General features: G+C 39.3%; 1 protein-coding gene across 8 annotated transcripts in view; it reads left to right on the forward strand.

Moving 5' to 3' along the window:
• The window catches only part of FAM169A (family with sequence similarity 169 member A), a 67,066-nt gene that overhangs the window by 43,753 nt on the left and 9,089 nt on the right, over nt 1-14,224 (forward strand). For all 8 annotated transcript variants that reach the window (XM_043887872.1, XM_043887876.1, XM_043887878.1 and 5 more), the window contains 5 exons: nt 3,273-3,401; nt 3,891-4,003; nt 7,041-7,080; nt 7,500-7,650; nt 14,016-14,172. In XM_043887872.1, the coding sequence (XP_043743807.1) occupies nt 3,273-3,401; nt 3,891-4,003; nt 7,041-7,080; nt 7,500-7,650; nt 14,016-14,172 (590 nt within the window). The remainder of the gene's footprint in view (nt 1-3,272; nt 3,402-3,890; nt 4,004-7,040; nt 7,081-7,499; nt 7,651-14,015; nt 14,173-14,224) is intronic.

Raw genomic sequence — 14,224 nt, forward strand, 5'->3', positions numbered from 1 at the left:
TCTAGGTGTGGATGAAATAGCTTGGTCATAACCTTGCCAAACTGTTCTGAAAGCAACTGCACCGTTTTACATTCTCGTAAACATTGTATGAGGGTTGTAGTTTCTCTACATCCTCACCAATGTGTACTATTATTTGTCCTTTTAATTTTTTAAGTTTTGATCACACTGCAAGGCTTATGGGATCTTAGTTGCCTGATGGGATTGAACCCTCACTCTTGGCAGTGAAAGCACAGCGTCCTAACCACTGGACTGCTGGAAAATTCCCATTATTTGTGTTTTTTACTATAGCCCTCTCAGTGGATGTGGAGTGGCATCTCATTGTCTTGATGTGCGTTTGGTGTTGAACATATTTTCATGTGCTTATTAGTCACATATGTATCATCTTTGGAAAAATGTATATTTAGATCCTTTAGCCATTCTTTCTTTGGGTTATTTGTTATTTGTCTGTGGTAGGTTTTGTTTTTTTTTTTTTTTGGTCGTGCTGTAACATGTGGGAACTCATTTCCCTGACCAGGGATCAGACCCTCACCCCTCCTGTTAGAGGTGCAGAGTCTTAACCACTGGACCACCAGGGGAGTCCCTGTGGTAGCTTTTTAAATTAAAAAATTCATATATACAAAAAAAGTAGGCGGTAACAAAATACTCATGTATCGTCCAGCATGTAGCATCCCTGAGAAGTGGATTTTTGCCAGTGTAGTTGTACTCCTGTCCTATCCAATTAGCTTATTCCCTCCGTTCCTTGAAATAAGCACTGTAGGGCATGGAGTTAGAGAAGGCGAGGTTCAGGAAAAGGAGGAGACCGGCCCTGTACGGGAACAGGTCACCTTTAATGAGGCGAGAAGGGGCAGCGGTCAGATGAGCGAGCTGCTGCATCTCCCCAAGAAAAGAGTAAGTATACACAGGCATGTATGTGGAAAGCTACTGTCTTAAGGGGGCCTGTTCTCCAAGGTTGTTCAGAGTAGTTCTCTCTTAAACGGCTGGGGCAAGGAATTCTGGAGATGGGCCAGAGGCTGGACAGGCTGGGAGCTGGGCAAGTCAACCTTAATGTCCATTTTTTTTTCTTCGGGTGAGAGAGTTCTTTGTTTTGCATAGAATGGTAGGGAGGACCTGGAGGGGAGTTTAACTCCAGGCTATTTTGAGCAGTGTAACTTTCCTTCAAGCACTGTCCTTAATTTGGCATTTCTTTTCCCCATGCATTTATTATACACACACACACACACACAGTCCAACAGTGTCATGTTTTTTTAATCATCTTTTTCGTGTGTGGCTTCGTTGGGTTTTAGTTGCATTGGGTGGGCTCTTTAGTTGTGGCATGTGGGCTTAGTTGCCCCAAGGCATGTGGGATCTTGTTTCTCCAACTGGGGATCACACCCGAGTGCCCTGCATTGGAGGGCGTATTCTTGACCACTGGACCACCGGGAAGTCTCGGTGTCATACTGTTTTGCATGTTTAAGGACTTCAGGGAATTCCCTGGTAGTCCAGTGGTTAGGACTCTGCTTTCCGTGCCAAAGCCCTAAATGCAGTCCTTGAAAATCAATTAAAAAAAAAACTTTATATAAATAATATGTACTGAATGAATTCTGCAGTTTGCTTTTTCTACTCATCTTTATAAGATTTATTCCTATGGATTCATGTAGCTCAATTTACTCTTTTTTAATGCTGTTTCTATTGTGTGGATGTATTTTGCTGTTGTGTTTTAAAAGCCATTAGTGGATTTATATTTGTATGAAGCCTGTAGTACTTCTCTTTTCTTAATGAAGTAAGATTTGATACTGAAGAGTGATTTGTGTGAAAACTTTTATAGTATCTAATTTACCATTGATTTTAATCTAGCATCAGATATTCACTGAAAAAATATTTTTGTTCTAAGTTTCTTCTCCCTTTTTAATGTCAAAAATCCAGAAAACAAAAACCAAGCATTGCATGCTCATCTTGATTCACAGTTTCTCTCTAGGCCCGTACATGAGAGTGGAGTGAGTCCTGTATGCCCTGGGTAATCTGAACATGGATTTTCCTCTTAAAGTCTTAATTATTGCTTCACTAAATTTGGGGAGGGATGCAACACATCTTGGAGAAGGCAGTGGCACCCCACTCCAGCACTCTTGCCTGGAAAATCCCATGGACAGAGGAGCCTGGTAGGCTTGCAGTCCATGGGGTCGCTACAAGTCAGACACGACTGAGCGACTTCACTTTCACTTTTCACTTTCATGCATTGGAGAAGGAAATGGCAACCCACTCCAGTGTTCTTACCTGGAGAATCCCAGGGACGGTGGAGCCTGGTGGGCTGCCGTCTACGGAGTTGCACAGAGTCGGCCACGACTGAAGTGACTTAGCGGCAGCAGCAGCAAACACATCTACTGTAGGCAGAGTCTCATATTACTTACCCTTTTTAAGGATTCTAATGATAAATAAATTGAATCCTAAATGAACTACAGGTGCTTATGTATTATGTAATGCATCCTCTACTATTTTCGTTATTTTAATTGAGACAGAGTGGCCTACTGGTTTTCTCCAGCTTTTCACTTCCTGATAGGTGTGGGAACTACAACCAAAGAACCTGAGAAATATTGTCAAATATATGGGGGAAAAGTGAGCAAATGGTATCCTGGTGTCCACATATTCAGTGTCCAGATTAACAGATGTTAAGGTTTTGCCATATTTTCATTTATTTTCACTTATTTTAAGAGATTTAAACTAGATGGAGACTTAAACAAGATGTAGATACAGTTGATGTTCTCTTTGAACCCGGCCCTAATCCCATCCCCCTTTCACCTTTTTCTCCCCAGAGATAATTGTGTTCCTCAAGTTGTGTGTATCCTTCCTGCCCATGGTTTCACACTTAAGTCTCTGTCTATACACACTATAAAACATTATTTTGTGTGCTTTCTTATTTTAAAATTTTTTAAGTTTTTAAAAAAATAATTTCACTTATTTTTTATGTATTCATATTTACAGAATTACTTTAGATTTTCACACTTCCCACAATATAGATATAATTTAAAAAGCACAGAAGTTCTCCTCATTTGCCCTATTAGAGGTCTTGCCTGAAAACTGGGTTCACCTCTTGATGCGTTTTGAGCCAAAAGACACAGCCAAATCAAAGAGTAGGAGAACTTACCAGTTGCATTAGGTGAGGGGAACACCAGGCATCTTTCCCAGAGCAGTGTCCCCTAAACAGTTTTTTGGTGATAAAATACACATTACACAGCATTTTAACTGTTCATTCCAATTGATTGCTGGGATTTCTAGAAAAGTTTCAATGTGTTTTTCAGCTTGCAACCAGTACTTTGAAAAATATCCAGGAGACCATGAACTCCTTTGGGAAGTTGAAGGTGTTGGACACTGGTACCAGAGAATACCAATCACCAGAGCATTACAAAGAGAAACACTTAAAATTACAGGTAAGACTGTTTTCAGTTTGGACATAAGGCTAGTGTAAAAGCATTGCCTAATGATGGTCTTATAGTCCAGAATAGTCCAATGTGTTATAATTTGATCTCTCTAGTAATAGGCCTTCTTTTCTAAAGTTTGCATTTTTGTTATATTTAAACATTTGTGTCATTATTAGTAAGAAGACCTAGAATAGCCCTATAGAATATAGCTTAGTAGTCCAGTAGAAATTGGTGGGCAAGAAATGAACACAGATTACTCAGCACAGAATAGGCATCAGGGGATCAAAGGTAGTACTCAGTCTTATGAAGTTGCTAAATAACAGATAAACTATTTAAAACTCTTTTAAGGTTTCATTGTAAGATACTGGTGAAGGGATATCCCACATCCGAATATTTAACACCCATCTTTAAAGCTTTTATAAAAATCCATACAAAGAATGTGACAATTAAAACCAAATACTAACTGGGTTAAAATTTTAAAAATTCTTTTTCACACAGCAGTTTCTCAAAATGAAGCTAAAAGATCTACATCTGGAGAATACAGTCTTGCCTCTGTTCCAGAATACGAAGCAAGAGCTGAAGACAGTCAGTCTAGTGAGATGCAGCTAACTGTAGGTATACTATATGTTTACCATAGGAAATACCAAGTGTGCTGTTTTTAAAAGAGGTTCAGCTAATATTTAACTTTATAAATGTTATTGTTCATTCAGCAAACTTACGTAACTTCTACTGTGTTACTTGGCATTTTTTGTTAATTGGTTTCTAAGATTTAATTTTCTTTGAAAAATAATTTGGAATACACAAAGTAGTACAGAAGGAAATAAAAATCTATAATTCTGTTACCCTAGATCTAGCAACTAACATTTTTGTATACGTACTTAATATATATTATGAAACATGTATGTGCATATGTTTCATTTCTGTTTTTATTCTTTTATGCTTCTAACTGGGCTTCCCTTGTGGCTCAGCTGATAAAGAATCCGCCTGCAATGTGGGAGAGCTGTGTTTGATCCCTGGGTTGGGAAGATCCCCTGGAGAAGGGAACAGCTACCCTCTCCAGTATTCTGGCCTGGAGAATTCCATTGACTGTACAGTCCACGGGGTCATAAAGAGTCGGACATAACTGAGCGACTTTCATTCACTGTCATACATGCTTCTAACCGCTTTTCTCCATTGACATAATGTTGTAAGCATTTTCTGTGTCATTACTCTTTTTTTAAAATTTTATTTATTTATTTATGGCTGTGCTGGTCTTCGTTGCTGGGTGGGCTTTTCTCCAGTTGCAGCGAGTGGGAGCTACTCTTCGTTGCATGCGAGGACTTCTTATTGCACTGGCTTCTCTTGTTGCAGAGCTTGGGCTCTAGGGCGCACAGGCTTCAGTAGTTGTGGCTCACGGGTTCTAGAGCACAGGGTCAGTAGCTGTGAAGCATGGGTTTAGTTGCTCTGTGGCATGTGGGATCTTCCTGGACCAGGGATCGAACCCATGTCTCCTGTATTGGCAGGCAGATTCTTTACCACTGAATCACCAGAGAACCCTGTTATTACTGTTTTAAATCATTGTTGTTAGGTAGCACACTCTTCTATGTAAATACCAGCATTTATTTTCTTAACATATTATACTTGCTTTTACAAATGGCCCAACCATGAACACAATTATACATGCATCTTTGTTCAAATGTAATTATTTCCTTGCACAGATAAATTTCTTGAAGTGAAATAGGTCAAAGGTTATGAAGTTATTTGGGGGAAGTTTGAGGCTACATGTGTTAAGTCACTGTAGAATGTAATGCACTTTGCAAATACTAGGTAACCTGAAAGTAGAAGGGCAAGTCCCCTTTCCTAATTCCAGAGGACTTACCAGGTACTTTTCTGAAACCTACTTGATATTACTTAAAATACCAGTTCATTGGTGATCCTAGAGCTTTATTTTTTCAGCGTTTTGTTGTGGTAGCTTTTACATTATTATTACATTGGTTAATCACTCACTCATGTCCGACTCTTGCAACCCCATATCTGTAGCCTGCCAGGCTCCTCTGTCCATGGGATTCTCCAGGCAAAAATACTGGAGTGGGTTGCTATTCCTTTCTCCAGGGGATCTTCCTGACCCAAAGTTTGAACCTGGGTCTTCCTGTGTTGCATGGATTCTTTACCAGCTGAGCCACCAGGGAAGGTTTTAATATAGTCATAATTATTTTGTATGTTGGTATCTGAATATATTTTTAGTGAGTGTTGAATATGTCTGTGTAAATGCACATGCATTTCAACATCAAGTACTTTGGGGAATTATTTGTGCCTCTCTTCTTCTGTCTTAATTAGCATGAGTGATGACTATTTGAGTAAAAATTCTGAAAAGCATTTTTAAGGATAATATAAATAATACAATAACTATATAAGGAGTTCAGTTTTTTTTTCCTACCTTTGGAATTTCAGGCTTCAAAATAAGCCCTTCTATTATGTTGCATCCAAATTCCTCAGATATATTCAAATTCTTTTATTATTGATCAGATATCATAAAACAAGGGAAAGTAGAAAAATCTATTTGTTTCATACATGTACTGAGAGCAATGATTTACTTTAATATTAAGCCAAATAATTTGTGTCATTTTAATGAGAACATTAAAATTTCACTGTACTGTAAAGGCTGGCAATATAAATTAGATTTTCTTTCATTTTAGAAATTCATATTCTTCATATTACTGTAATATTTTAATCAAGGAAGATATTTCTCATATTAAACTCTCTTTTCATTAGTAACCACATGGGGAAGTGATTTTGTTTAACTACATAATATTTTAGCTTTATTGAGGTATAATCGACAAAAATTATACATATTTAAGGTGTACACCTTCATGTTAAGGATGATAAATGCCCAAATTGAAGCATTGGTAATACCAAAGGGGGGGCAGTTTTGAGAGATTCTTCAGTGTCCTAATGGACAGGCTTGTGGTTGGTTGAACGAAGGACAAGAAGTCATTGCTGCCCCACAGGTCTTTGATTGGAATAGCATACTGAATTGTTATTGCAAATAACCAAGATAGAGAATAATACTGATTAAATATGAGAGTTTAGTTTGGGACAGATTGGATAGGAAATTGGGTTGGAGTATTCACTGGAGAGAGATTTCATTGGAAATAGAGCTTTGGAAATCAGGAAAAAAGTTGGGAGAATTAAGTTGCATATTTGGATTCATCAGCAAGGAGATGTTAAAGTAAAGGTGGTAGATACAATTACATAGAAGGAGTATTTGGACTGAGAAAGGAGCTGAGGACAGAACAGTTGGAAACCCCAGTGTATATCAGTATTGCATATTAGGTGATTTCACAAGTTCTTGGGCTTATAATAAACTGAAGCTATAATATAGCCCTTTTACTTCTTAAGTGAAAGCGAAAGTTAAGTCGCTCAGTCGTATCTGACTCTTTGCAACCCCGTGGACTGTAGCCCACCAGGCTCCTCCATCTGTGGGATTCTCCAGGCAAGAATACTGGAGTGGGTTGCCATTTGTGAATCTTCTTAATTGATGGATAGTGAATACAAAAGGTTTTATTTGAAAAAGTTTTTAAAAGATTTTCTTTGAAACTGAATGAAGTAGATGCATAGGAAGGAAAAGGGGTCTAAAACTTTTGGTTTTGATATGTATCTCTGTTTTAGATTGATTCTCTAAAAGATGCCTTTGCAAGTACTTCTGAAGGTAAGAAATTCATCTGGTCTATTAGTAAGTCTTTGAGAGTGTTAGAATTAAGTGTGTGTGTGTGTCCCTTAGTATAAATAAAGACTTACCCACCTCTAATATCTAGGTCGGGGTTGTGGTACCACTGATTCTGCTGTGTGAACAGATAAGCTATTGTACCTCTTTTTTTTTCATTCCCTTACCTGTGAAATAGGGACCATAATGTCTGCCTTGTTTATTTCCCAAGATTATTGAAAGAGAATCTAAGTGAAAATTAACATATATGTCACTGACATGGTTTCCTAGCCTGATGTGATAGAAAGTATGTAATGGTGGTGATATAGTTAAACTAGCTTAGTTTTTGCATTTCTGTGTATAATTAATGGGTAATTCTTTGAATACACAGTCAATTAATTATGGGCTTGCTATTTTTTTCTCAGGTCATGATAAAACACCTGTTTCCACTCGTACTCGAAGTAGCCATCTAAAGCGGCCAAAGATTGGAAAGCGGTTTCAGGATTCTGAGTTTAGTAGTTCTCAAGGGGAAGATGAAAAGACTCCTCAGACTTCTCCCACAGCTTCAGTGAACAAGTAAAGCATTGTTTATTTTACTGTCACTATTTTGTGTCCTCTTATTTTCATAGTATTTAGTTTCTAAGGTGACATTTTTTATATTATTTGTGTAGTAAATGACCTTGGTGTAGAAGTTTGTATTTGAGTTCTTCAACAAGTTTATTGATTACACTTACTAAGTGTCACATTGACAGTATTATAGGGAGAAGTTGCTAGTAAGAGAGTAGAATAAACTGAAGTTTTAGTTTCTTGTGTGAAAATCCAGAAGAATCTTCTAGTGGTTATATTATCTCAAATGAGTCATTTATTGTCAGCTTTGAATTTGACAGTAGCTGTGGTTTTCAGTAATCCTGAAGTTCAGTCAATTTAAGAAACCCTCAATTTTACTTTATAATGGACTTATCTGAACTTCTCTTACTAGATTATAGAACATAACATAAATTAGTAATTGCCATAAATGATATCATCAGCTCCTCCAGAAACTTAATAGTCTGCTGAATCAACAGAACCCTTGGATCAAAACCTTATTTTCTTATTTAAAGAAAGTAAGATTTTGAATAGTATAGTTAAATTAAGCTTTTGCTCTGATAGTCCTACTAACTGTTCTTGAGTCAACCATTCATAACTTTGCCACCTTGGCTATAAAATTATTCTCGGGTAAAGTATTCTGTAGCTATGCTAATTTCATTAATGTATATAATTTTAAAGTTGGATAATTATGTAAATGTTATATTTCAATGAAAAATCCACCATTTTAAAGAAAAATCTAAGTATTTAACTTGTGAAAAGAGTAATAAGAGTTTAGATAATTACGGTTTTTTCCACTGAGTAACATTTTGATGTAATACCCTTTTTAGAAGGGAGTGTAATAGCACATTTTAAATCACACACCACAGAAATGTTGTGGAATTTTTCTTTAGCAGTGAGACTAGATGCTTAAATGCTCAGACACGCTGAGGAACCAAACTTCACCTTTGCCGTTGGCTAGTAGTTTCTAATACACGTGTCTGTTCCTAGGACACAGGTTGAGAGAGCTGCAAGGTGGATTGTGATGTGATAATAGAAGTGAAAGTGCTGTGGATTACAAAGGAGAGCGTGATTGACTCTAACGGAGGGGATGGAGAAATTTGACATTTGGGCCAGGGCTTCAGGGATGAGTAGAAACTCAACAAGCATATTTGGGAAAGAAGACTTTTCTGGTTTGAAGGTTCACAAACTATGGTCTATAGGCCGGTCTGGCCCACCACCTCTTGTAAATAACATGTTACTGTACCACGTCCATGTTTATTAGTTTACATGTTTACTGTGGTTGCTTTTGCTTTACAGTGGTGGAGTGAGTGAGTGTTCAGAGACCATGTGTCCCACACAACCTAACAGAAAAGTTTGCCAGACCTTGGTCTACGCCAGGGCTGTTAGAGAGCTTCCTGTCACGGCGGGTGTGTTCTGTGCCTTGCCTCTGCTCTGTGTGCCTGTCACTGAGCCCTGAAGTGTGGCTCGGGCGATTGAGGAGCTGAGTCTTTTATTTCACTTAGTTTATTACCATATTATAAATAATTGCAAGAGTCCTGTGGTTACTGTATTGTACCATGCAGTTCTAGACTGCAGGAATAATGTGAGCAAAGGCACAAAACTGGGAGGGGTGTTGGTAAGGAAAACTGATACACAGGTAAGTAGCATCACAGTCAGTTCACTCGCTCAGTCGTGTCCGACTCTTTGTGACACCAAGGACTGCAGCACACCAGGCTTCCCTGTCCATCACCAACTCCCAGAGCTTGCTCAGACTCATGTCCATCAAGTCAGTGATGCCATCCAACCATCTCATCCTCTGTCGTCCCCTTCTCTTCCTGCCTTCAATCTTTCCCAGCACCAAGGTCTTTTCTAATGAGTCAGTTCTTCACATCAGGTGGCCAAAGTATTCAAGTTTTAGCTTCAGCATCTAGTGGAAGGTAAAAATATAAAGGTCTGGTCATGTTAGACTTTGAGAGGATATGTGCTTTATTCTGCAGTCCATAGAGGACCATCAGAATTTTCTGAGCTGGACTATCACTGGTACATATAGAAAGAAAGAAACATAGCTCTTTCAGTCGGTTCAGTTCAGTTCAGTCGCTCAGTCGTGTCTGAATCTTTGCAACCCCTTGAATCGCAACACACCAGGCCTCCATGTCCATCACCAACTCCCAGAGTTTACTCAAACTCATGCCCATCGAGTCGGTGATGCCATCCAACCATCTCATCCTCTGTCGTCCCCTTCTCCTCCTACCCCTAATCCCTCCCAGCATCAGGGTCTTTTCCAGTGAGTCAGCTCTTCACATGAGGTGGCCAAAGTACTGGAGTTTCAGCTTCAGCATCAGTCCTTCCAATGAACACCCAGGACTGATCTCCTTCAGGATGGACTGGTTGGATCTCCTTGCAGTCCAAGGGACTCTCAAGAGTCTTCTCCAACACCACAGTTCAAAAGCATCAATTCTTCGGTGCTCAGCTTTCTTCACAGTCCAACTCTCACATCCACACATGACCACTGGAAAAACCATAGCCTTGACCAGACAGACCTTTGATGGCAAAGTAACATCTCTGCTTTTTAATATGCTATCTAGGTTGGTCATCACTTTCCTTCCGAGGAGTAAGCGTTTTTTAATTTGATGGCTGCAATCACCATCTGCAGTGATTTTGGAGCCCCCAAAAATAAAGTCTGACACTGTTTCCACTGTCTCCCCATCTATTTCCCATGAAGTGATGGGACCAGATGCAATGATCTTAGTTTTCTGAATGTTGAGCTTTAAGCCAACTTTTTCACTCTCCTCTTTCACTTTCATCAAGAGGCTTTTTAGTTCCTCTTCACTTTCTGCCGTAAGGGTGGTGTCATCTGCATATCTGAGGTTGTTGATATTTCTCCCAGCGATCTTGATTCCAGCTTGTGCTTCTTCTAGTCCAGCGTTTCTCATGATGTACTCTACATATATGTTAAATAAGCAGAGTGACAATATACAGCCTTGACATACTCCTTTTCCTGTTGGGAACCAGTCTGTTGTTCCATGTCCAGTTGTAACTGTTGCTTCCTGACCTGCATACAGGCTTCTCAAGAGGCAGGTCAGGTGGTCTGGTATTCCCATCTCTTTCAGAATTTTCCACAGTTTATTGTGATCCACACAGTCGAAGGCTTTGGCATAGTCAATAAAGCAGAAATAGATGTTTTTCTGGAACTCTCTTTCTTTTACGATGATCCAGCAGATGTTGGCAATTTGATCTCTGGTTCCTCTGCCTTTTCTAAAACCAGCTTGAACATCTGGAAGTTCACGGTTCATGTATTGCTAAAGCCTGGCCTGGAGAATTTTGAGCATTACTTTACTAGCATGTGAGATGAGTGCAATTGTGGGGTAGTTTGAGCATTCTTTGGGATTGCCTTTCTTAAACCTTACTAAAGAATGTATGTACTGCTAGTCTGGACATGAGTTGGGAAGAAGTTATAGTGTCCAGAGATAATAGGGGTTGAAGAAGGAAGATGAGAATGGGAATAAAAAGTTGTGGATTTGTTTGAAAAGCATTTCAGAAGTAGAACTAAGCCATGTCATTTATTGCCCCAAATGGTATTTTTGAGAATGAAAGGGACGTTACATATAGGCGTACTCCAGAGATGTAGGTTCAGTTCCGCGGTACCAGAGTAAAGCAGCTATCACAATAAGGCAGGTCACAGAAATTTTTGAGTTTTCCAGTGCACATAAAAGTTATGTTTACACTGTACTATAATATATGTCTTTAAAGAAGAAGTATATAATTTAAAAATGCTTTATTGGTTAAAAAAAAATGATAACCATCATCTGAGCCTTTAATGAGTCATAATCTTTTTGCTGGTGTAGAGTCTTACCTCAGTGTTGGTGGCTGCTGACTGACCAGGGAGGTGGTTGCTAAAGTTTGGGGTGACTTTGGCCATTTCTTTAGTTAGACAGCCATGAACTTTGCCATGTAGATTGGCTGACTTCTTCCTTTTAGTAATGATTTCTCTGTAACATGCAGTGCTGCTTGATAGCATTTTACCCACAGTAGAAATTCTTGCAAAATTGGAGTCGGTCCTCTCAAACCCTGATGCAGCTTCTTCAACTAAGTTTATGTCATAGTCTTTATTATTTCACCGATCTTCATGGCGTCTTCAAGAGTGGATTCCAAGAGTGGATTCCATCTCCAGATGGAATCACTTTCTTTGCTCATCCACAATAAGCAGCTCCTCATCCATTACCAACATCCATTTGCCAACAAAAGTCCGTCTAGTCAAGGCTATGGTTTTTCCAGTAGTCATGCATGAATGTGAGAGTTGGACTGTGAAGAATGCTGAGCGCTGAAGAATTGAAGCTTTTGAACTGGGGTGTTGGAGAAGACTCTTGAGGGTCCCTTGGACTGCAAGGAGATCCAACCAGTCCATCCTGAAGGAGATCAGTCCTGGGTGTTCACTGGAAGGACTGATGTTGAAACTGAAACTCCAATACTTTGGCCACCTCATGCAAAGAGTTGACTTATTGGAAAAGACGCTAATGCTGGGAGGGATTGGGGGCAGGAGGAGAAGGGGACAACAGAGGATGAGATGGCTGGGTGGCATCACCGACTCGATGGACATGAGTTTGAGTAAACTCCGGAAGTTGGTGATGGACAGGGAGGCCTTGGCATGCTGCAATTTATGGGGTCGCAAAGAGTCAGACACAACTGAGCGACTGAACTGAACATCCATTACAGTTTTATCTTGAGATTGCAGCAATTCAGTACATTTTCAGGCTCCACTTCTCATTATAGTTCTCTGACTGTTTCTGCCACATGTGCAGTGACTTCCACCGCTGAAGTCTTGAACCTTTCACAGTCATCCATGATAGTTGGAATCAGCTTCTTCCAAACACCTTGTAATGTTGATATTTTGACCTCTTCCCATGAATCATAAGTGTTCATAGTGGCGTCTAGAATGGTGAATCCTTCCCAGAGGGTTTTCAATTGACTTTGCCCGGATTAGTAAGAGGAATCTGTATCTTTGACAGCTGTAGCCTTATGAACTGTAATTCTTAAGAAATAAGGCTTTAGAATTGAAATGATTCCTTGATCCTTGGATTGCAGAATGGATGTTGTGTTAGCAGACATGAAAACAACATGAACTTCATTGTACATCTCCATCAGAGCTCTTGGGTGACCACTTACATTGTCAATGAGCAGTCATATGTTGAAAGGAAATTTGTTGTTTTCCCTGAGTAATAGGTCTTAACAGGGAGCTTAAAATATTCAGTAATCCATGTCATCAGCAGGTGTGCTGTCAGCAAAGCTTTGTTTTTGCCTTTATAGAGGACAGGCAGAGTAGGGAATTCTGAGGGGCCCTAGGATTTTCAGAATGGTAAATGAGCATTGGTGTCAACTGCAAGTCACTAGCTGCATTAGTGCCTAACAGGAGTCAGTTTGTCCTTTGGAACTTTAAAGCCAGGCGTTGACGACTCTTTTCTTGCTATGAAAGTCTTAGATGACATCTTTTTGTCTACATTGAGAAGTCTGTTGTTTATTGTAGCCACTTTCATTCATTATCTTAGCTCTGTGTCTTCTAGCTAACTTGATAGAGCTTCTGTGTCAGCCCTGGTTGCTTCACCTGGCACTCTCATGGAGATAACTTCTTTCCTTAAATCTCATGAACCAGCCTCTCCACTACCTTCAGGCTTTTCTTCTGCAGCATCCTCACCTCTCTCAGCCTTCGTGGGAATGAATAGATTCAGGGCCTTGTTCTGGATTAGGCGTTGGCTTAAGGAAATGTTGAGGTTGGTTTGATCTTCTGTCCAGACCACTACAACTTTTTCTCTAGACCAGCAATAAGGTTGTTTTGCTTTCGTATCATTGGTGTGTTCACTTAGAGTAGCACTGTTGATTTTTTTTTTTTCAAGAACTTTTGGTTTGCATTCACAGCTTGGCTATTTGGCACAAGAGACCTAGCGTTCTGCCTGTCTCAGCTTTCAAATGCCTTTATAAATTTAGTCACTTCTAGCAAGGTTTCGATTTAAAGTAAGAAATATGTGACTCTTCCTTTCATTTGAACACTTAGAGCCATTTCAGGGTTATTAACTGGCCTAATTTCAATATTGTTGTGTCTCAAGGAATAGGGAGACCCAAAGAAAGAGAGAGATGGGTAATGGCCAATCAGTTGTAATAGTCAGAACACATGCAACATTTATCAATGAAGTTTGCCATCTTAGGAGTGGAGACATGTATATGTATAACTGACTCACTGTTCTGTATAGCAGAAACTAACACAACATTGTCAGTCAGCTATACTCCGATAAAATAATTCATTAAAGTTTGCCATTGTGTATGAGTGTAACCTGTGGCATCTTTAATAAAATAAGTAAAAATGTTTTTCTTCGGTTTCCTAGATTGGAGTCTACTGCACGCACATCAGAGAGCTCGGAAGAATTCTTGGAAGAAGAACCCGAACAGAGTGTGATTGAATTTGAGGATCAAAGTAGTGATAAAGATGCTCAACCAGCACCAGAAACCCAGCCAGGCCTGGAAAAGCAAGAAGGTGAAAAGGTGAGTGATTCGCTTTTTTTTAAATTAATTTTCATTGGAATGTAGTTGCTTT

Source organism: Cervus elaphus, chromosome 25 (genome assembly GCF_910594005.1).
Source record: "Cervus elaphus chromosome 25, mCerEla1.1, whole genome shotgun sequence".
NCBI lineage: Eukaryota > Metazoa > Chordata > Mammalia > Artiodactyla > Cervidae > Cervus > Cervus elaphus.